At 40.5% G+C, this 23,445-nt stretch overlaps 1 protein-coding gene across 5 annotated transcripts in view; it reads right to left on the bottom strand.

Annotated features, from left to right (window-relative positions):
- Window positions 1-23,445, bottom strand: part of skap2 (src kinase associated phosphoprotein 2) — a 277,534-nt gene that overhangs the window by 71,543 nt on the left and 182,546 nt on the right. For all 5 annotated transcript variants that reach the window (XM_043689567.2, XM_043689565.2, XM_043689566.2 and 2 more), the window contains exons 8-9: window positions 19,237-19,300; window positions 11,775-11,897 (exon numbers count right to left, since the gene is read on the bottom strand). In XM_043689567.2, coding sequence (XP_043545502.1) covers window positions 11,775-11,897; window positions 19,237-19,300 — 187 coding nt within the window. The remainder of the gene's footprint in view (window positions 1-11,774; window positions 11,898-19,236; window positions 19,301-23,445) is intronic.

Raw genomic sequence — 23,445 nt, 5'->3', positions numbered from 1 at the left:
AGTTTTTTACTTTAAGATAAAAGTATCATTTAAGTAAATGCTGACAGGGTGTAGATATTTTCAAAAAAATCAGGATCTGTACTTTCCTAACTTCGTCAAGTTAGACAAGTATTTCCCTCACAGCAGTATTCAAAATGAAAAACGAAGGAAATAGCAATGGAGACAAGGCTTCTTTCATTCGTCATTAAGGACTCATGTCATGTTGACAGTTAATTGATTTTCTGATCCAGTACAAGCTAAGAAATAATGCCCTGGGTGCACTGGCATAAAATGGCATTAATGGCATAAAATACAAAACCATAAATGAAAGAAATTTAAAACAAAGATACAATTAGAAACCTAAAGCAGGGCCATCAGCATAGAATAAGAAAAAGACAAGTAAACCTGTTTGATAAAGGCCTGTACAAAAGATCTGAACCTGAAATAATAATCTGTCTACTCACTTCGTAACACGCTCATCTTTGAGTCAGAAGTTTAAGAGTTTGAGCCCCACTCCAAAGGTTTGAGCAAAATAACCTCGCTGACACATCAGTGCAGTGCAAAGGGAGAACGGGACTGTAAAAGGTCCATTCTTTTGGATGAATTGTTCAACTGCTGACCGAGTTGCCCGCTTAGTCAGAGACATACAGCATTGAAACAGACCCTTCGGTCCAACCAGTCCATGCAAACAAGAACTCCAAACTAAACTAGTCCCACCTCGTTGCACTTGGCCCATATCTTTCCAAACATTTATTTACGTACTTATTGAAATGCCTTTTATACAATGAAACTGTACCCACATCCACCACTTCCTCTGCAAATTCATTCCACGCACGAACCACTCCGCAAAAACAATTGCCCCTCGTGTCCTTTGTAAATCTTTCTCCTCTCACCTTAAAAATATGCCCCTTAGGCTTGAAATGCCCTATTCTAGGGAAGATACCTGCCATTCACCTTATCTATACCTCTCATGACTTTAAACCTCTATAAACCTCAATTTCATGGAAGTGCAAAAAAATCTCATGACACTATTTTGTAGCTGTTATTCCAAATATACTGCTCAATTTTCATCCTTCAATCAATATCATAAAATTACAGATCTATGTTGATATCCTGCACAGTGTCCAAACTGAAAACATCCCAAGGGCTCACACTTTGATAAAGGATTTTCAGCAGAATTTCCCCTTTCTGCTTCTGTCAGAGTAAATCGTTTTGGAACCCTGCTGACATGTAGTCACACACTTGAACCAGATTTGATATTTCAAATGTTTGCATGATACTACTGGGAATTAAATATTAGTAAATAATGCAACCTGAGTCAGGAATAGAACAGGTAGGAGAGGATACAAGCAAATTACTGCAGATGCTGGAATCTGAAACCAAAAGAGAAAATGCTGGAAAATCTCAGCAGGTCTGGCAGCATCTGTAAGGAGAGATGCTGCCAGACCTGCTGAGATTTTCCAGCATTTTCTCTTTTGGTTTAGGAGAGGATATGATTTTGACTTCGTAGGTAGGAAAGTCATGAAACAGAAATCCTAGTGAGTATGTTTTGTTACCATCTCACAGTTGAGGCTTACAACAGCCTCTACAGCAATTGAAGACTAGGAAACTTGTTTGTATCCTGAAATACTTCCAGAATTCTGAACAATTCACAGTGTACTTTTTGCTTTTCTAGATTTGGTTAGTTTAAAAACAAAACAGGAATTGGCATTAGTTTCACAGTGAATCGACAGTGCAAACAATTCCCAATCATTTAGTCCAACTATAAAATGATAGCTTGATAAACATTCCAAAAGGACAAAACTGCAAATATCTTAATTAAATAATCATAAATTCACATATTGAGCATGGATAGCCTTCAAATTATAAGGGGGGAAATTTGGTGAAAAATCTTACGCAAACATCCTTTAAAATAATCTAACATCATAACTAAAGTTTTAATTATCTAAATTCACAAAACTGCAGTTTTTAATGATTGGCACAATGTTACTCAGATAATTCCAGTTCCCAGATGCTTCTCCATAAAGTAGTACTGGACTATAAAGGCACTGGTCTAATGGCATAATAAATAACTCTCTGTAGTTTCTATCATTTTGAAATGGTGACAAAAAGCTTAGAAGCAGCAACTGCTTGGTTGATAATTTTGAGATGTGGAAACATCAGATTATTTTCACTACTTGCAACAGATGTTAATGTGGACAGAGCATAACCGTATACTGATTTAAATGTTTATTAAAAAATATAGTCCCAGGATGTGGTTATCACTGGCTTGGCCAGCATTTATTATCTATTCCAATTAGACGTGGAGGTGGTGGTGAACCTCCTTCTTGAATCACTGCGGTTCATGTGATGTAGGCACACCAAGACTGATAGTAGGAAAGCAGTGCTGGGATATTGACCCAATGAAAGTGAACAAACTCGGACTCAGGATAGTGCATGGCTTCAAAGACAACTTGCAGGTTTTGTGGTCTCCCCAGTCACTTGTTGCCTGTGTTCTTCTACGTGGTAGAAATTGCAAATTTGGAAGATGCTGTCAAAATAACCTTGGTGAGTTGCTGCAGTTCACCTTGATGATACAGACTGCCACCACTGCGCATTGATGGTTGAAGAAGTGACTGCTTAAGATGGTGAATGCCAATCAAATGGCTGCTCTGTCCTGGAGATTATTAAGTTTCTTCAATGCTGTAGGAGCTGCACTCCTGACTTGCACTTTACAGATGGTATATAGCTCAGGAGAGTTGGGGGTTTAATGACAAATCACAGAATTGGCAGGCTTAGTTTTTATATGGTTTCAAACTTATCCATGTAAGCCTGCATTTACCATGGCTAATTAATCTAGCCTACTCATCATTGGACACGAGGGGGCAATTTAGCACGGCAGTTCCACATAACCTGCACATCTTTGGGCTGTGGGAGGAAACTGGAGCACCCGGTGGAAATCCACACAGACATGGGGAGAACGTGCAAACTCCGCACAGACAGTCACCCAAGGCTGGCATTGAACCCAGCTCTCTGCTGCTGAGAGGCAGCAATGCTATCCACTGAAACACCATGCCACCCACAGGAACAGCAAAGCATCCCTTGTTGGAGATGCACTCATGTGGAAATTGTATGATATGAATGTCACTTGCTTGAATACGATGTAAGTCTTGCTGTATATGCAGGATACTTCAGTACCTGAGGATTTGCAAACGGTACTATGTATTGTGCAATTGTCAGCAAATATCCCTACTTTGTGACTTTGTGATGGAAAGGAAGGTCAGTGATGAAGCAGCTGAAGATGGTTCAGTCCACGACAATACACTGAAGAATTCATGGAACAATGACCTGAATTTGAGATGATGAATTTGACAACCACAAGCATTTTCATTTGTGCTAAGTATGCCTCCAATCTGCAGAGTTCTCCCCTAAATCCCATTAACTTCAGCTGTGCTAGCGCTTCTTGAAACCACACTCAAGCAAACGCTGCCTTGATATCAAGATCAGTCACTTACAACTTACTTTGAGTTCAGCTCTCTCATCTATATTTGGACAAAGGATGTAATGAGGCTAAGAACTGAGTATCCTGTTATGAACACGTGGGTGTACTTTGAGAGAGTTAAAAGCAGAACTACCAGACACAGTACCAAGTGTTCTCAATAAGGTAACAATGTAACACTTGGTCGAACAACTCGATTAGCTCATTGCCTGGAGACAAAAACTGTTATGACACGGGGTAAACTCTCCTGCCTAATTTAAAACCAGCAACACAGAAAAGATTTATCCTGTGTAGTAATCTGTAAAAATTCGAATGGCCAAGAACTAAGTAAAAAAAAACTTTATTTCTTAAAGTATAACAGAGAATAATTAACTAACAACTATGTACAAGTCCTTACTCTAACCGATCTTTTACCTTCCCTTCCATAATACTAGTCCGATAAAACTCCCCAATTAAGATTTACAAAACAACATTTCTTATCTCAGGCAGCTTTCGGTTCTTCTATTTGGATCTTCCTGTGTCTTCTTTTCTTCTCAGGGATTTCTGCATCACAGGTTACTAAACGAAAAGGTACCTTTTGAGAGTGCTATTTTTCAGGCAGTCTTTTACCAGCTGGGGCTTGGCAATTCTCCCATCAACGATTCGATTTTCCCCAGGCTTATACCCCCAAAGCATTGGATTGTGTCATTGGCTTTTAAGATTGTCAATATACTAAATTCAATCTGGATTGGAGTTTGGTATTTTTCGGGGTACAATTTAAACTGATTGGCCGAATTTGAATTTTTATTGTCTCCAGGCAACGAGCTAATGGAGTTGTTTGAGAGTGTTACATTGTTACCTTATTGAGAAGATTTGGTGCTGGGTCTGAGAGTAAAAAGCAGCAGAACTACCAAAGTACACCCACATCTTCATAACAAACCCTAGAAGACTCCAAATTGAGCAGCGAATTTAATCCTGAAAAATTGATAGTACTCTTGATGACTCCTTCCATCACCTTGCCGATGATCAAGAGTAGATGGGCCAGTATTTGGCTGGTTTGGACTTGTCCTGTTTTTTGTGGATAGGACATTCCTCAGGAATTTTCAACATTGTTGAGTAGATGTCAATACTGCAGCTTAGGGAACAGCTCGGTGAGGAGCATGATTAGTGCTAGATTGTAAGCAATTGATTGTATTGTAGTGTTAGATTGTATTCAATAGTATCAGTGGAAAGTTGTCACAGCTCACAGACTTTGCAATATCAATGTCTTCAACTATCTGCTGACATTACAATCACGTTCATTGAACAGTGGCATATACAATGCTGAGAACCTGGGAGAAGGCAGATACAGACCAACCATTTAGCACTTTTAACTGAAAGTAATCGTAATTACTTCAGTCTCATCTTCTGCATTGACATGGCTTCCTAAATACGTGCCACGGGCCCACTTTAGTAACAATGTCCTTCAGCACCCAGCCAACTCAGTCAGTAGTGATGTTGCCAAGCCACTCTGTGTGTTGATCAGTTAAATGTGCTTTCACCAGCTTTGATACTTCTTCCAACTGGTGCTCAATATGGAGGATGACTAATTATCAACATAAATGTTATTTTATAAATATTTAAGAATAACTTGAAAAATATTGAATGATCCACTCCTCAAACTTTCCAAAAAAGTTTAACCAAACATGGACAGAAAGCATGCAGAAAGATCAGGGTGCTGTCTTTGATGTATTTTATACAAGATTCGTTCTACCCATAACGTTTGCATTTTTTCTTGTTTCGATTCCCTGTTTTGGACCTTATTAAGGCACAAAGGTATTTAACTGATTGGCCTGATGAACCTGCATTTACAATTTACCCAATAAAGCCTATTTTGTACAGGTTCATGAGAAGTTCCAAAGTATCTCTTAACCTTGCGGATTGTAAAATGAATGGAAATGAATCAGGAACCCATTCTATATCTCTCCTAAATTTTAGTTCCATTCATGACAAGCAATCTGCAACATTGATACATGACCACCAGTGACCATACATGTCAAGTTAGTGCTCACTTTGTCAGTCTCAGACCTACTGCTGCACATTGGGATATTCTTATACTGAAAAGCAAAGTGACTTGCAACAATGTAATGCAGTAAAACAACCCCGAGAAAGGATCATGCACTACTTCATTACTTGCCATTAGGTTTAAGATCATTGAGAGATGTGTAGCCCTGAAAATCTGGAAATCTTCAACTTTTGAACCACAGCTTGTGTGGCAAAGTAGTGATGCAAGTGCAGAGACTTGACAAGAGAAGACAAGGTTTACACAGAATACGGTGTATATTAATTGTGCTTTGAAATTTTAAAAACACATCTTCCCACAACACACTTTCTCTGTAAAGTTAATGGCATTGGTCAGGCAGTGTCACCTTCTAAATCCCTGTTGACTGCTATTTATTATGGACCAGCTCAGTGGCTGATTTAGAAAAATCTCCGAAGATGTAAACACTAGTTTACACTTCAATGTATCTTTAGTTGGAAACTTTAAACCATGAGTTTGTCTGCTGACTATGGCACTATTTAAAGAAGAGCTGAGGAATTCTCCTAAGGCAATTGGTGTCCTTAACTAAGACCTAAAACATACAGTGCGACAACCTAGTTCATTGACGTCTTTTACTGTCTGCATTTTGCTTGCGGCACATCCAACCTAATTTCTATCAAATTGATTAATTCTATACAGATTGAGAAAGGGCATGTTGCTTGTCTAATCTTGCCAACTACAGACTGTTATGACTCAGTATCAATTAAATATCATCCTCTGTTTCAGTTTCTTTTACATCTTACACATGGGTGTTGGATCTGCAGCTATGACTTTTTTCATGTCTCTTTTGTCACTCTTGACTGTTGTTTCTGCAAGTCTCTACTGCTCCACGAACTTCCACGTGTCTTTGTTTTCCTTTTGCTCGATTTTTGCTCATCTGCTGTTGATCCATGGTTATTTCATTTACACTTGATGACTCTAACTGCTTATTAAGTATACATTTGCAAGACTATGACTTTCAATGCATGCTTGTAATAATGTTTTGTTCGACAATAAATTTTCTTGAGTTACTCAATCACTGCAAGTCATAGAGATGTGAAGTTATTCCTTTTAAAATCACGCGCCTGTTTTTTGGTTCATGATATTTATCAATCTTCAATCACAATGTAGGAATCATATCGGACTTATAACATAAACAGCCCATAAATGTTTCTTATCTTGCACTATTTAGTCAGATACTAACAGCAGAACTCTGTACACTTTTACTTGCAACATTCCATGCTTCAGCGGTTACTTGACATCACATGGAGGGAATTGAGTTGGCTGAAGACTAACACCTGGGATATTGGGAATCTCAGGAGGGAGTAGAAATGAAACATCCATCGACACTTCAGGCTGCAAATGATTCAGCCTCATCTTTGTACTGATGGGTTATCTCCTTTACCATTAATATGGAGATGTTTCTGGAGTTTCCACTTCCAGTTGTTTATATAATAGTCCAAACCATTCACAACTCAATGAGGCAGAACTCATTAAAATTCTTTGTTGAGGAAGACATGGCTTCATTATTCATCAAAATGTAATACCTCACATTCAGTTGTTTAGAAAACATATTTACTTCTTAGCTAAATAGTTTGCTGTCTTTTTGTATCTTGCACACAGTCTCACGCAGCACTATATCTCAAGCTGACAGCATCTGCTAAATGTGATGCTGCTCTTCTAATTTCCGAGTGTAGATCATTGAAGCAAATATTGCACGAGGCACCGATGGTTTCCCATTACTTCCCATCTCCCACTTGTCTAAGGAACTCTTTTTTACTCTTATCTCTCTTTTTGTTTTGTCAATTGCGTTGCTTGCCCTCTAAGTTCACATGACTTGACCTCAGTCGTAAGTCTTGTTCTTTTCACTAGCCTTGACCAAGGTAGAATAAAGGCCGTCCTTTCTAAGACAAGGTCTACAAAGACCAGGCTTCCCCAAATCCTGACTAACACTAAGTTCTGCTCATCTGAGTACCTTGTATTTACTAACCCACATGGGCTCTCAGTTCAAATTCCTCCATGCCTCTAACCTCTTAGTAACATGCGTTCTAATTCTGCTCTCTTCAGTATCCTGATTTCCCGTAAATTAAGTGTTAAAATCTTTAGAAGTCATGATACAATAGCATCCATATTTTAAAACGGAGTGAATTAGAATCACAAACCACTTTCTAAAAAGAATCATTTGATGAGTTTAAAAAAAGGCATTCTTTCAGCCTTTGCTACCAGGAATCAGTTGTGTAGAATCATAGAATGACACAGGAAGAGGTCATTCAATCCATTTTTCTTGTGCTGATTCTTTAGTAATGGTATCCAATTACTTTCCTTCCTATATCTTTTTCATGTAGCCCTTCAACTGTTCTTTTACTGAGCAATTGTTCTTTTCTGAATGTTCTCATACTCTTTAGTGCTGCAGTCAAGCACAGAGATCTCAATTTGAGCAGACATTTTATTGAGTCACATCCTGGTTCTTCAGTTTTCACTTTAAATCTCTATCATAGAGGTTTTATTGCATGGAAAGCAGTTCTTTGACCCACTGTGACCATATCAGTCATCAAAAAATCATGCATTCTAATTGAATTTGGCCTTGTATGCGAGGGCATTTCAAATACTCATCTAAATTGTTGTTAAATACCTTTAGGGTTCCCAACTCTACCATGTTGTGAGGCAGTGTGCAGATACCCACAACCCTCTGGATGAAAACGGTTTTCCTCAAATACCTTGAAATAGCACTTCTTAGTTAGTGACCCCTCTACTAAGGGGTCCCTATCGATGCTCCTCAGAACAGTGTATACCTCAATTAGATACCTGGTTAGTCTTCTCTGCTCTAAGGGAAAATAATCCCTGTGTATCTAGATGCTCTTCATGCAGAATCGTTCCAGCCTAGGCAAGATCCTGGGGAATCAGTTTTGCACTGTCTCTAGTGCGACCACATCCTTCCTATAGTGGGGTGACTACTGCTGCACACCGCATTCCAGTTGTGGCCTAACCAACATTATACACATCTCCTTGCTATCACATTCAATGCCCCAATTAATGTGAGCAAGGAATTATTAATCGAATTCAAAGAACCACTGCATGGACAACATTAGCCTGAGCCTCTTGATGACTGATTTCAGGGCATTATCATTACAACACCATTTCTCCAAAGGACATTAGTAAAATAAATGGTCTTTTGTGACCATCAGGCTTTTTATTCCAGATTTTGATTGCGTGGTGGGATTCAAACCCAAGTTCCTGGAAAAGTACCTGGATCTCTGGATTACAGCGACAATACCACTATGCCACTGCCTCTTCCTGCTAAGTTTGTCCTCTGAATATTAACGCTTCTTTCACTAGAAACAATATGTCATTTATTTTAATCAAAACCTCTTCCATTCACACCATAGAAGTACCAGACAATAACCATCTCTAACAAGAATGGATATAAGCACTTTCTCTTGATATTCAATGGCATCATCATTGTTGAATTCTCCACTGGCAACATCCTGGGGTTACCACTGACCAAAAACTGAACTGGACCAGCCATAAAAATATTGTGGTCGCAAGAACAGGTTGGAGACTAGCAATTCTGTAGAGAATAACTGTCTCCCCAGAGCCCATCAACCATCTTGAAGATTCCTGAAGAAGGGCTTATGCCTGAAACGTCGATTCTCCTGTTCCTTGGATGCTGCCTGTCCTGCTGCGCTTTTCCAGCAACACATTTTCAGATCTTCCCTTGCCTAAATGAACGCAGTTCCAACATTACTCAAGAGGTTACACTCTCGCCAGGACAAAAGTCTGCTTGATTTTACATTCCAACTAGCACCTTCAACATTCACTACTGTACCACTGTGTGTCAGTGGTAAAAGTATGTACTAAATACAAACTGATCTGCAGCAACTCACACAGGCTCCTGTGAGAGCACCTTTCAAACCTGCGACCTTTACCACCTGTAGGGATAAAGGAACATAGGCAATCGAACACCTTGCCACTCACCAGCTCGACTTGGAATTATATCATTGTTTTTTGCTCATCACAGGGACAAATCCTTAGAATGCCCGTTTAAGCACAGAGAGTGCAACTACAGCCCAAGAACTGCAGCAGTTCACAACGTCAGCTCACCACATCAGCTCACCAAACCCTTCCCCAGGACGATTAGGGATTGCTAATAAATGCTGGACTAGACTGCGACACCCACATCTCAATGAATTTTAAAAACATGATTTGAAAGACTTTTACCAAATCTCTATTAACATTCCCTGCTCCATCAAGAACTTCCACGTTTTTCTATCCCATCAACATAACTACAGCCCCTGATCCTCTGTTCTATTTTAGTAAATTTCTTCTAGACCATCTGAAGGGCTGTGACACCCTTTCTAATAGGCACTGCACAGAATTAGCCACAATAATTGAGCTGAGGCTGGACCACTATTCTATAAAGGTAAAAGTCCACGCACCCCCCAACAACCCACCCTCCCTTCCTGGCACCGTCCCCTGCCACCGCAGGAATTGCAAAACCTGCGCCCACACCTCCTCCCTCACCTCCATCCAAGGCCCCAAAGGAGCCTTCCATATCCAAAGTTTTACCTGCATGTCCACCAATATCATTTATTGTATCCATTGCTCCCGAAGCGGTCTCCTCTACATTGGGGGGACTGGACCCCTCCTAGCACAGCGGTTTAGGGAACACCTCCGGGACACCAGCACCAATTAACCCCACCGCCCTATGGCCCAATATTTCAACTCCTCCTCCCACTCTGTCGAGGACATGCAGCTCCTGGGCCTCCTCCACCAACCAATGCCTGGAGGAAGAACGCCTTACCTTCTGCCTCGGAACACTTCAACCCCAGGGCATCAATGTGGACTTCACCAGTTTCCTCATTTCCCCTTCCCCCATCTCACCCCAGTTCCAACCTTCCAGCTCAGCACCGTCCCCATGACCTGTCCTTCCTTTCCAGCAATCCACTCCACCCTCCTCTCTGACCTATCAGCTTCATCAGCACCTCCATTCATCCATTGTACTCTTTGCTACCTTCCCCCACCCTCCTCTCTGACCTATCACCTCCATCCCCACTCCCTATTGTACTCTATGCTACTTTCTCCTCACTCCCACCCATTTATCTCTGCACTCTGCAGGCACCCTGCCTCTATTCCTGATGAAGAGCTTTTGCCGAAACGTCGATTTTCCTGCTCCTCGGATGCTGCTTGACCTGCTGTGCTTTTCCAACACCACTCTAATCTAGACTCTGGTTCCAGCATCTGCAGTCCTTGTTTTTACCACTATTCTACAAAGGCTTAACACAAGCTCTTTGCATATATGTTCTATGCTTTTAATAATCTCTCAACTTGTTGAATTGCCAGTAATAGGTGAGAAATTAACTATTCATTACAACTTTTGTTTCTTGCCTTAATTTTTATCACGTTAGCAGTCTTGAATTTTAAGGCCTTTAATATAGTAACAAATCTAATTTGTTTACTATTTACTACAATTATTTTCATAGGTTTTTTTGCTATTTGAATGAGAATATCAAAATAGTACTTGATAATACAGTATTTAATTGACTTCAAAACATTTATGAAATAATAGCACAGTACTCAAATACTTTAACTTGATCTGATTAGTGCACGTCGGTATCACTTTCAAAATATTTCTGCCTCTCCATTTGATATTTTAACCAAGCACACCAACACTTCTATATGCACATTCCTGCTTATTTGACCACTATGTAATTATTGCCACCAATTTTCAGACCCAAAGAAATTTCAACAAATTCACTGAATTAAGCAATGAAGTTATTTCACCGCATCGATCCCTTGATGATTTAAACAGTGCATCCATAATATGAGGTAAAAACAATGACTGCAGATGCTGGAAACCAGATTCTGGATCAGTGGTGCTGGAAGAGCACAGCAATTCAGGCAGCATCCGACGAGCAGCAAAATCAACATTTCGGGCAAAAGCCCTTCATCAGGAATCCTGATGAAGGGCTTTTGCCCGAAACGTCGATTTTGCTGCTCGTCGGATGCTGCCTGAATTGCTGTGCTCTTCCAGCACCACTCATCCATAATATGATACAGGCTTTCTTGTTAGTTTTCTCTGTAGTATAATTCAATTAATTTGTTGAAATTTCTTTCACGGTATTAAAATAAATTATCCTGTTAGCACACAACTTTTTTTGTCCATTGTGGTAAACCTGAAGAATGTAAGAACTACTAACTTCAAAATTTGATTAACTGGTCATTATTGCCATATATTTTTACATAATTTATGAGCAATTTGAATATTTTACATGCACAAACCTGGAAGCTCTTCATAAATGTCGTCATCTATTGGCACTTGGTTGAAATTATCATCTTTAATTTCTGGATCTATATCATCATACATTTCTTCATCATCTTCTGGGATCATTGCAGATTCTCTGTCTTTCAAAAAACAATAAGTGAAATGTTAGGATATGGAGAATGTGGTGTAATGTTGAAACAGATAAATCTATTCAAGTGATTCCTCTATATATCCTGATCAACAGCATGAAAGTAACAATAATATAAATCTTTAACATTCCACTCAATGAGAATGTTAATGCCATGGTTTGGAGCTAGCAACAAGCAGAGGAGGAGGGGGAGGAGGAGGAGGATGAAACTTACACATCAATTGTGTGAGGAACATTGACCAAGGAGAACTGTAAGCTACTACATATTGTGGGATCTTTACTCTGTTTGAATCTTCAAGTTGATGTGAGCTCAGCTGAACAACTTGCCCAAAAGTGTGCTTGAAACCATGCAGCATTCTCTTGGTTACTGCACTGAAATTTCAATCTTGTTATGATCTCTGTAAATATTGTTAACATTTACAGCAATGAACCGATTTGAGGCACTACTAACTGAAAATATTTTTTGCAGGCATATAGGCTATACTATGGTATTGCAATGAGAGTGGCATGATTGATCCTCCGCAATAAGGGTTCGGATGAACAAATACCAGTGGTAGTTGCACTACACCTGTTTGCATGTAGAATGGGAGTCAGTCTTTGAAGGTATATCAGGAAGAGCTCCTCTGATGGATTGATGACTCTGACATGGGCCCAATTTGTAAAGAATAGGGTGATACCTATGTTATTTGATAAGGAGCAATTGAGCAATGGGATATGGAGGGTTTCCCTATTTGAAAGTGAACATTTTAGTCTATAGGTGCAAGGTATTTTAATAACACACAACTCCACCCTACAGGTTCACAACTGATGAGGATTCAAATCATTATAAAAATGGATCTAAGAGTGGAAGTTTTGTTGCCGTGGTGAGTTTTCCGATGTCAGATCTGGAAATCACTGGAGCCTCTTGCTAAGAGAATGGTTGGATGTGCACAATTACATAGCAGCCAGTTAATTAGATTTGGAGATGCATTAGAGTTGGCTATTTGCTGAATAAGAAAGCAGGAAATTAACAACTTTGCCATCAGCTCATAGGGTTAAAGTCCACAAATGGCATCCAAACAACCATCCAGTCCATGAGCGAGCAGCATTTTTGAGGATTATGCAACTTTGAACATTAAGTTGCTATCATTCTCTTACCACTTGTCTTGCCCTTTTGGACTTAGAAAGTGTTGCACCCCCTATAAATATTGAGAAATGTCTCTCAGTAAACAATATATGGCCCCAGCTGAAAATGTGTTGCTGGAAAAGTGCAGGTCAGGCAGCATCCAAGGAACAGGAGAATCGACGTTTCGGGCATAAGCCCTTCTTCAGGAATGAAGAAAGTGTGTCCAGCAGGCTAAGATAAAAGGTAAGGAGGAGGGACTTGGGAGAGGGGCGTTGGAAATGTGATAGGTGGAAGGAGGTCAAGGTGAGGGTGATAGGCCGGAGTGGGGTGGGAGCGGAGAGGTCAGGAAGAAGACTGCAGATTAGGAAGGCGGTGCTGAGTTTGAGGGATTTGACTGAGACAAGGTGGGGGGAGGGGAAATGAGGAAACTGGAGAAATCGGAGTTCATCCCTTGTGGTTGGAGGGTTCCTAGGAGGAAGATGAGGCGTTCTTCCTCCAACCGTCGTGTTGCTATGGTCTGGCGATGGAGGAGTCCAAGGACCTGCATGTCCTTGGTGGAGTGGGAGGGGGAGTTGAAGTGTTGAGCCACGGGGTGGTTGGGTTGGTTGGTCCGGGTGTCCCAGAGGTGTTCTCCTCGAATATATGGCCCCATTCAGCTATGTTCAGCAAAGTCTCCTTGCAGCTTCTCCTCCAGGTCTTCCGGGAAAGGAGAGATATTGTTGCCCAGTAACAGGCATTAAGAGATCTTCCTGCTTTGCAAAGCCAGCATATGGTCAGAGATTACCATGGGGTAGCAGCTGTGGGATGTACATGTGAAACTAGGTCAAGCTCGGAAAAATTGCAAAGTGAGGTTTCAGAAAAGTGGCTCTCATAAGGGTATGAAGCAACGCATGTGCTAGTGGAGAGTCAGCATATATATACTGTTCCAACTGGATTGCCCTAACTATTTCATAATTCTAATTATACAAGGTTCTACGAAATTTGCACGACCAAACTCCTTTATAGTTTTAAAGACCTTTGGCAAACCAACTATCCATTTCCCTCTGAGAATTGAGAGTTCCAGCTTTTCAGTCACACTGTTCCTAGTGTTTCTATGTTCATTTTACAATAAGATGACCAGAACTATGTGCAGAGTATTCTCATGAGACCTAGCCATTGAAAGGATTTAAAAAAAAATACTTTACATAACTTCCCCCTTTTCAATTCTCTATTCTTTTTCCAGAAATGAGCCCTAATGCTTTACTTGGAACTGTTAACCTATATTGCTGCTCTTAACTACTTTTGCACTTGTACCTCTAGAATGCCTGCACATTTAAACTCAAAACTGGAGAACTTCGATCATATTGATTGGTTGTGACATCACTTAGCTCTAATGCATTCCTGCTTCTGCTGTTTGGTGCACAGAGTTTTGGATTGCAACTTCACCCGGTTGGCACCACAGTTTTAGATATGCCAAGTGCTGCTCTGGCATGCTCTACTGAACCAGCACTGATTTGATTGCTTGATGTTAATGGTCAAGTGAAGCATAAACCAGGCCATGAGGTTACAGCATGTGGTTGAGTACAATCTTCTGCTGCTGACATCTTTGTCACATCTTTGGACTAGTAACATCTTTGGAGCTACCATTGACCAGAAACACCACATAAACACAGTGGCTATAAGAGTAGGTCAGAGGTTAGGAAAACTATGTCCAGTAACTCTCATCCTGACTCCCCAAAACCTGACCACCTTCTATGAGAGTGTGATGAAATATTTCCCACATTCAAGGCTGGAAATCATCCTGGACAAAGCAGCCTGACTTATTGGCACAACATCCACAAGCATTAGTCCCTTCACTAACACCTCTCAGTAGTACCAGTGTATACAAAATAGATAAAATGCATTGCAGAATTTCACCATAGATCTTCAGAAAGCATCTTCCAAATCCATGAACACTTCCATCTAGAAGGACAAGGACAGCAGAATACCACTACCTGCAAACTCCTCTAAGCCACTCACCATCCTGGCTTGGGAATATAGCACTCTTTCTTCACTGACACTGGGTCAAAATCCTTCCCTATGGACATTGTAGATCTAAATACAGCATGTGGACTGCAATGTTTCAAGAAAGCAACTCATCACTACCTTCCCAAGTCAAGCCGCTATGGTAATACAGCATATTCCCACAATAGCAATGAGATACGACCAGTCTTTTGTTTATGAGATATTGATCAAGGAATAAAATACTGGATACAGAAGATAACTTCTCTCTTCTTCAAAATTGTGATATGGCATCTTTCACAGTTTCAGTTTAATTTCTCATTCAAAAGATGGAACTTTCAACAATAGGCATCTCTCAGTACCAACTAGTGTTTGAACTCCTATTTATGGCAAAATAAATAACAGACAGACAGATAATGATATGGGTGATTTGAAACCTACCCCTGAAATGGCAGAGTAAAGCACACAACTATATTCAATAGGAATTTGGTATGGCCTAGAAGTGCCAACATTTTCTGTGACACTTAACTTGAGAAGGAGTTAAAAAAATTGCACCAGTGATATTCAAGTGACCAAACAGGCTGCATGAGAGTAAAATAGGGTGTTGGATGGGCCTGGGAGAGAATTCTTCAGGATACTTCGAAGATGGCTAAACACTGTCCAAGCATAATGGAGTGGATAGTGGAGGTGGTGGTCCAGGGTTGGGGGGCAAGTGGTGTTTATGTATTGAGTGAGATAGAGAGAGTGTGTGAAGGAGATGAGTAAATGAATGAGGGACGTTAATGAGTAGGAAGGTGAAGATGGCGAGAGAGGGGATGAGTGAAAGACATTAGAGACAGGAATAGGACTAAGGTTGTGGTGGCAGATGTAAGCATTGAAGATTACAGTCAGGGCCAGCAATGAATTCAAGGCAGGAAGTACTGCAAGTACACATAGGGATTTGTAAATAAGTTGATGATATTTGGGGAATAGAGCACTATCAGGTTATACAGTACAATATAGTGAAAAATATTTTTAATTCATTTATTAATAGCAATGACTAACAATCTTCACTCCAAGAATTATTCTTGGCTTCTTTTTTACAACTTTTATAACAGAGAGCGAAGTTTTTCAATAATTTCTCCCTCTGCTTAAGGATGCTTTCCACTCAACAACCTAAATTTTCAAATTTTAGTATTGATTACTAAATGGATTGCTGTGTCAAAATGCCTATAAACTTTCACAAATAACTTCCATTTAATATAGGGCCTTTAATGTAGGAAAGCATTCTACGGTATGTTACACATGCAAACTAAAATAATAAGTAGTTTGGAGTTAAAACAGGAGATTTTAAGATAAGTCATCAAAATGCATAATAGATAGCCTTAAGGCAAATCTTAAAGAAGAAAATGTTTTGAGAGAATTCCAAAGGCTAGAGCTCATATGGCAGGAGACATGGCCACAAGGATGATGGCAAGGGGCGTGAAAAAAGGTACAACAGACCAAAGATGTTCTTAAAATTGACAAACTGTAGAAGCTGAGAGATTTTGGAGGGCCAAGATAATGGAGGGATTTTGTTATTGAGCAAGGACAAGAATTCTAATCCCGAGGATCCTGCCTAAAACATCAACTTTCCTGCTCCTTGGATGCTGCTGGTTATGCAGAAAAACTGAGTAATGTTGTTAAGAGGATAGCAGGGCTCAATATTTGTTGAAATAAAAACAAAGTACTAAAAAAACTCAGCAGGTAGGAGACTTCTGCAGCAAGGGAAACAGAGTTAATGTTTCAAGTTCAATATGACTCTTCATTTCCAGCATTTGCACTATTTTTCTGTTATTTAGATTACATTACAGTGTGGAAACAGGCCCTTCGGCCCAACAAGTCCACACCGACCCGCCGAAGCGAAACCCACCCATACCCCTACATTTACCCCTTACCTAACACTACGGGCAATTTAGTATGGCCAATTCACCTGACCCTGCACATCTTTGGATTGTGGGAGGAAACCGGAGCACCCGGAGGAAACCCACGCAGACACGGGGAGAACGTGCAAACTCCACACAGTCAGTCGCCTGAGGCGGGAATTGAACCCGGGTCTCTGGCGCTGTGAGGCAGCAGTGCTAACCACTGTGCCACCGTGCCGCCCACCAAATCTAAATCTTGCTTAAATCTTGCTTGATGTAGTCCAGCTGGAATAGTAAGAAATGGCCAAAACAATTATTAACCATGTGTATTATAGTCTGCACCAAACATAAACAAGTGAAAGTAGGAGCTGTACTGGGAAATGACAAGTTTGAGAGAGAGTCAAAAGTGTTATAAGTACAAGAGTCTCAAAGGCACTGGTGATAATTGAGCAAAGTGCAAAAGGTGTAAAAGTACTTTGACAAAAGGTTGCTTAATAGTCAGCACTGCCGCCTCACTGTGCCAGGGACCCGGGTTCAATTTCAGCCTCAAGCGACTATCTGTTTGGAGTTTGCACATTCTCCCATTGCCTGCGTTGGTTTCCTTTGAGTGTTCCAATTTCCTCCCACAGTCCAAAGATATGCAGGTTAGGTAGATTGGCCATGCTAAATTGACCCATTGTTTTCAAGGATGTGCAGGCTGAGAGAATTAGCCACGGGGAATGCAGGGTTACAGGGAGGTGGACAGCTCTTCGAAGGGTTGGTGTGGACTCGATGGGCAAAATGGCCTGCTTTCACACTAGAGATTCTATGATTCTATGAATGCGAGCAGCTTTATAGCCTGAAATTTGATAGTGCCAGTCTAAATGACTTAAACTGTGGGGTTGGAGAGGGTAGCTTCTCCAAACTTGGAGAAGGTTTATTTGTTGGTTGAAAGTGGAGTCTGACCTAGATAGCATAGTGAAGGCAGGGTTTAATGTGTTTTCTTTTATTGTTCAGAGCACTGAGCATAGGAGTTGGGAGGCTATGTTGCAGCTGTATGGGACATCGGTTTGGCCACTGTTGGAATATTGTGTGCAATTCTGGTCTCCCTCTGAGAGAAAGGACGTTGTGAAACTTGAAAGGGTTCAGAAAAGATTCACAAGAATGTTGCCAGGGTTAGAGGGTTTCAGCGATAGGAAGAGGCAGTTTTCTCTAGAGCGCCAGAGGCTGTGGGCTGACCTTAGAGGTTTATAATATCATGAGGGACTTGGATAGAGAAATAGACAAGGGCTTTTCCCTGGATTGGAGGAGTCCAAAACAAGAGAGCATAGGTTTAGGGTTAGAGGGGAAGGAACCCAAGGGGCAACTTGTTCATGCAGAGGGTGGTGAATGTATGGAATGAGCTGCCAGAGGAAATGGTGGAGACTGGTACAATTACAACATTTAAAAGGCATCTGGATGAGTTCATGAAGAGGAAGGGTTTAGAGGGATATAGGCCAAGTTCTGGCAAATAGAACTAAATTAATTTAGGATATCTGGTTGGCATGGATGAGTTGGACCAAAGGGTCTATTTCTGTGCTGCACATCTCTATGACAATTACACAAGCTGACTTCAGAAGGGAAAATAGGGATAGTGAGGAATAACCAGGTAAATAAAGACAGCCTTCTCCGTGAATAAGACTACTGAAATGGAAAGAGTGGCTGAGATGACAAAGTCAAGTGATGGATAACGTTTGAATGTTCATTTGGAGGCCAAATTTAAGGGAGACTGATGGACTCAGAAGAAATGGCTAGATGATTTGAAGTGGAATTTGAAATCAACAAAAACAAGTGTTGAAATTGAAGGAGGAAAGAAGCTGGATATCCAAGTGAAAATTTTAGGGTGATGTTTGAGTGGGGAATGGAGAATATAGATTTTAAAAAAGGCTAGAAGAGGAGTGAAACAAGGCAAAATGCTGCTAGAGGAGTAGGAACAGACAAATATGAGACCTACATAACATTATAGCCATATGCACTGGACAGGTGGTGGATGAATGGATGTGCACGCAGTAATGCAATTAGAGCAACATTGACAATATTGTAAAGCCACATTTTAGCAAAGTTCATTCTGTGAATAAAAGGGTTTCAAGTCTTGAATGTTCGGGCCTATTTCGTTAAGAAATGAAGAGAGCAGTGCTGATTGCTTACTTGCATGCAGGTGCAGATTTGCTTTGCAAGTTAGTGCTAATTCACTTAAAGGGTCCAGCGAAGTTGAGCATTTGCCACAGGTGACTACCAATAATTCCATTATCCAGCAGAGGTAAAACAACAATAATTAGATACAGGCAGAAAATGACAGACTAACACTGCCAACCTTTTAGTTCCATGTCTGTTTTAACTCTTACCTTTTAATACAAATTGAAGCTGCTCAACCCATTCTTCTGCCTCATTTGAAGAAGCTGCAGCAAACTGAAAAATTTAAAATGAACGCTAAATGTCAGAAATATATGCTGTCAGATATTAGTGCTTATCTTCAGTAGATTTTTTTTCTTTGAAGGATGTTTATAATTGTGTTCAAGTTAATTTAGACAAATTTAAGTAACTAAAGCAGAGGATGACAGTTTAGATTCCTTGCAGCAGCTAGCAACTACGTGAATACTGTTCTTCTTGATCAATGTCAAATGCAAAGCCGATGAGCAAAATTTACCCGTGGCAATTAAGAGACATCAGTGTCTCTTTTTTTCTTTAAACTGCTATTTTCAGACCCTCCAAAAAAAAATTCATTTGTCAGAATTAGAATCAGCAACTTAACTTGACGACTTAATAAACTAGCTTTCAACAGAAGCAAAAAATTATTATACCAGCAGTATCATTAAAAATTGATTGAAAGATTCCATTAAATGCCTTGTCTACACTGGATGTCACTTTCAGACACTGTAAAGGTTTTAGTACTTGTCCTGCCAAAAAATGCCAAAATTAATTAACAAGAATAATTTTGTTGAAAGAATTCTATCCTTTTTGCTGCATCTTTTGAAACAACTGATTACTATTAGAAAATGGTTACATAAGAGTATGAAGAGTACTATTCAAACTTGTCTTTACTGTTTACAAATGAGAGAACATTGGCCCAACTTCTGCAGAGGTAACGACAACAACTATCCACTAAACAACCTGTTGTATTTTTAAGCTGCCTTTAACACATTTAAAGCTTCTCAAGGTGCTTCAGAGGTGCAACAAAGACTGAGCCATACAAAAAAACACTAGTGCAAATGAAAGGAGGTTTAAAAGTGGAAGTGAGTTGGAGAGGCAAAGAGGTGTGGAGAGATTTCCAGAGTATAGGGCCGAAGAAGCTAAAATCATAGCCAACAACAGTGAAGCAATAAAATTGGGGATTGTTAATTTACCAGAAGTGTAGATACATCAGAAATTTGTGGGAGGAAAGAAGATCGTAGAGATAAGGAAGCCAAGGTCATACAGAGTTTGAAAACAAGGATGCAAATTTTAAAATCAAGACATGGCTTGAGAAGGAGTTAAGGTAATTGAGTAAGCATAAGTTGCTATGAGTGAACAGGGCATGTTGTGAATTAGGCCATTCAGAGCATAGTTTGCTAGATCTCAAGTTCCAAGGAAAAAGTTTGGAGCAAATCAGGGGTACTTCAGAATAGCTAAAGCTGGGGACAACACAGACATGGAGGGCGGCAACATCTGGAGTCTGCACATGCACAGAATAATGCAAAAATCCAGATGTTACTGCCAATGTTTCCATGCTTCATCAGATGATGCATTACTGAAGCATCTCATCACTGTTTACGGAGACATCAATGCAGTTCTAGATATCACTGTTGTATCTCTTCTTCCTCACTCACGGGAAGCATGGGCAAAATTGACACAAGTAATCATCAGACTGGAACTGAACCCTGGTCCCTGGTGATGTAAGGGAGCAGTGCTAACCACTGTGCCACCATGCCACCCATAACACTATCAACACTTAGAAAACATAGATACAAACTGGTTACAGCATTTCATAAAGAATTGTAGTGGGGGTAATACAATTTTTACTCACTTTTTAGATTCTACTCATCTTCAAATCATGGTTCACTGGCAAAATGTGATTCAGAGAAGCTTACAAAATGTGATTAGTTCATTGTAAATTGCAGCAGTTCCGAAATTCCTACATCCAGAATGGCGTTGGAAACCTCTAAACAGTGGCGTCCAGATTTCCTGCCCTGTCCTCCTTCCAGTGCATAGCTAGAGATAAAAATCGGGCAGTGTTTCTAGATACGCACTGGTCACCATTGTGTGTACACAGCCTCATACTTCAGAAGGAGGAGTCCTGGCCTCTGGAATAGTAGCCCAGTAATATTAACCTATTGCTGCATTCTGACAAGCTATTACAGGGAGACTGTGGGGTTGAGGGAGGTGGGGAAGTAGGGAGAGGGAAATGGTGCCTTTTGTGGGGAGGGGGATAAGAGGGGGAGGGAAAGGGGTATAAATGTTATGACTGGTTACAGGTGAGCCAGAAACATCAAATTTATGATTCCTCAAATGCAATTTTTGTAAAATTTAACAGGTTCAGCAAGTTAATGTGGCCACCATCCAAAATTGGACATTCTAAATCTGACCCACAGCCAGTGTAATCAGGGATGACGAGAAAAATTGGCCAAACTAAATTACACAGCAGCCAGGAGCTATCAGCTACAGAGACCAAGGTCAAAGAGGTCACAAAGATTCGGGGGAACCAGTTACAACAGCCTGAGGGTCGCGTATTTGAAAAGTGTTGATTAGATGGTTAAACATCTTGACTTCCAGCCATTGCCTGACAACATACATTTTATACCTCCCCAGCATGGCAACAGTGAAGGGTTTGGAGTGACCCCAGTGGATGCTTGAACCCTGCTCAAGTCCCCATTGAGCAAGGCCAAGAATATCCTGGAAGGTCCTGGCCAAGGGGGAATAAAACACAGGAAGCTATCCCCTCAGCGAACACTCGCAGTAAGACTTGTAGTGGAAGACTGTGCAGCAAACCAATCTTGTAATCTATATTGATTCATAGCTCAATAATCTGCATGTACACCCTATAAACTGAATTGAAGAGATTTTGAAAACAGATGAAGAATCTGTTATCAAGGGGGTTATGAAACTTTAATGCATTCACAGCATGTAGTATACACAAATTATACAAGTATTAAAGAGTTGTAACTCATTAGTAGTCAGGACTGTTGCTATTAGGCCTATCGAGATAGGCTGCAATTAAATAGGGAGAACAAATTTAAGGAAGACAATGAGGGGAAATGTGGCAGAAGAGAAATTCAATCATTACAGAATTATGAAACACTTGAGGCAATGGACAGAGACTGAAGTATTGCTTGGGGCATGGTCCAAACAAAACTGACTTCGCAAGGTCAACTAAAAGTTTGATTCTATATTACTTACTCCTCTTCCCCATCTTCCTCTGGAGATAGTGACCTTCACTCTAATGCAATATAATAGATGCCGGTATCATTTCCATAGATTGCAACCTTGCTATTGTGAAAAAGCTTGAGTGTTCAGTTGTTCCCAAGAGTGATGCCATTATGAGTTCTCAACTCCTGGTTGAGTCACCTATGAAGCTAAGGTCAGAGGGGAGGAGCCAGATGAAGTGCAATCCAAAACAAGTCCTTAACAGAGAGGCAAGTGGAGGATTTTTATGAAATCTCAATGGCTGATATGGCAGATGAAGGCTGCAGCAGTAGGGAGATTCCCAGTCATTAAAACTTCCTTGTCACTAGAATGCAACAGAAATCCCACGTTAAAAGATGTCCCACGCAAGGCATCCACTTTGAGCAATTCAATACACCACAAACACACAGCACAAGCCTTGCAGCAATACAAGAGGTGACGGGGACAGGATTGAGAGATCTTGATATCCCTAGGTTTGGATCAGCAGAGTTTGACTCTGTTGTTTCGTTCTTGGAATAGGAACAGAAGAGCATTTTGACAGCTTTCTTCATGACTGAGTAGCCCTCTTCAGGATCCATTCTGCTCACCCAGACTGGGGAAGGAACTAGAAGGATGCTCTTAAAATAGTCAGTCCCATCACACACCTAGCTGAAAGACTATATCCAGAAGGCCCATGTACTTGCAGTCTGAAAACCAACAGGAAACTCAATCTTCGAACCTGGAATGTACAAACCCACATGGGTAATGAGCAAAACTATCTTACAGAAAGAATAACACCCCTTATTGCCCATGGACTCTTTCAACTTCAACACTGATATTGATGCCCTGAAGGAGACTTGAAGAGCAGGCAAAGGGCTGAGAGAAAATCAAACAAATTAACCCAGAACACATGGAATTAGATTCACAACCAAGAACAAACACAACAGCTGTGTTTCGGAGCTCCCTGCTGGCATCATTGATCGCCTCTTGACTCTTTGTCTTGCCAAGAACCAGCAGTAAATGATCATCAGTGCCTGTGCTCCAACCCTTAACATTAGTAATGAGTTCAAAGAAGGTTTCCACTTCACCTTGTTCACTATACTCACCAACATCCATAAGATAGATAAAATTATCCTCTCCTTGGAGACTTCAATGGTAGGGCTAGAAAGAACTCCCAACTTTCAATAAGGACCATC

The sequence above is a fragment of the Chiloscyllium plagiosum genome, unplaced genomic scaffold, assembly GCF_037043375.1.
Source record: "Chiloscyllium plagiosum isolate Xiang-an unplaced genomic scaffold, Cpla_swu_hap1 HiC_scaffold_5, whole genome shotgun sequence".
Classification (NCBI taxonomy): Eukaryota; Metazoa; Chordata; class Chondrichthyes; order Orectolobiformes; family Hemiscylliidae; genus Chiloscyllium; species Chiloscyllium plagiosum.
Note: the sequence above shows the minus strand (reverse complement) of the source record. Positions and strands in the feature narration are given on the sequence as shown.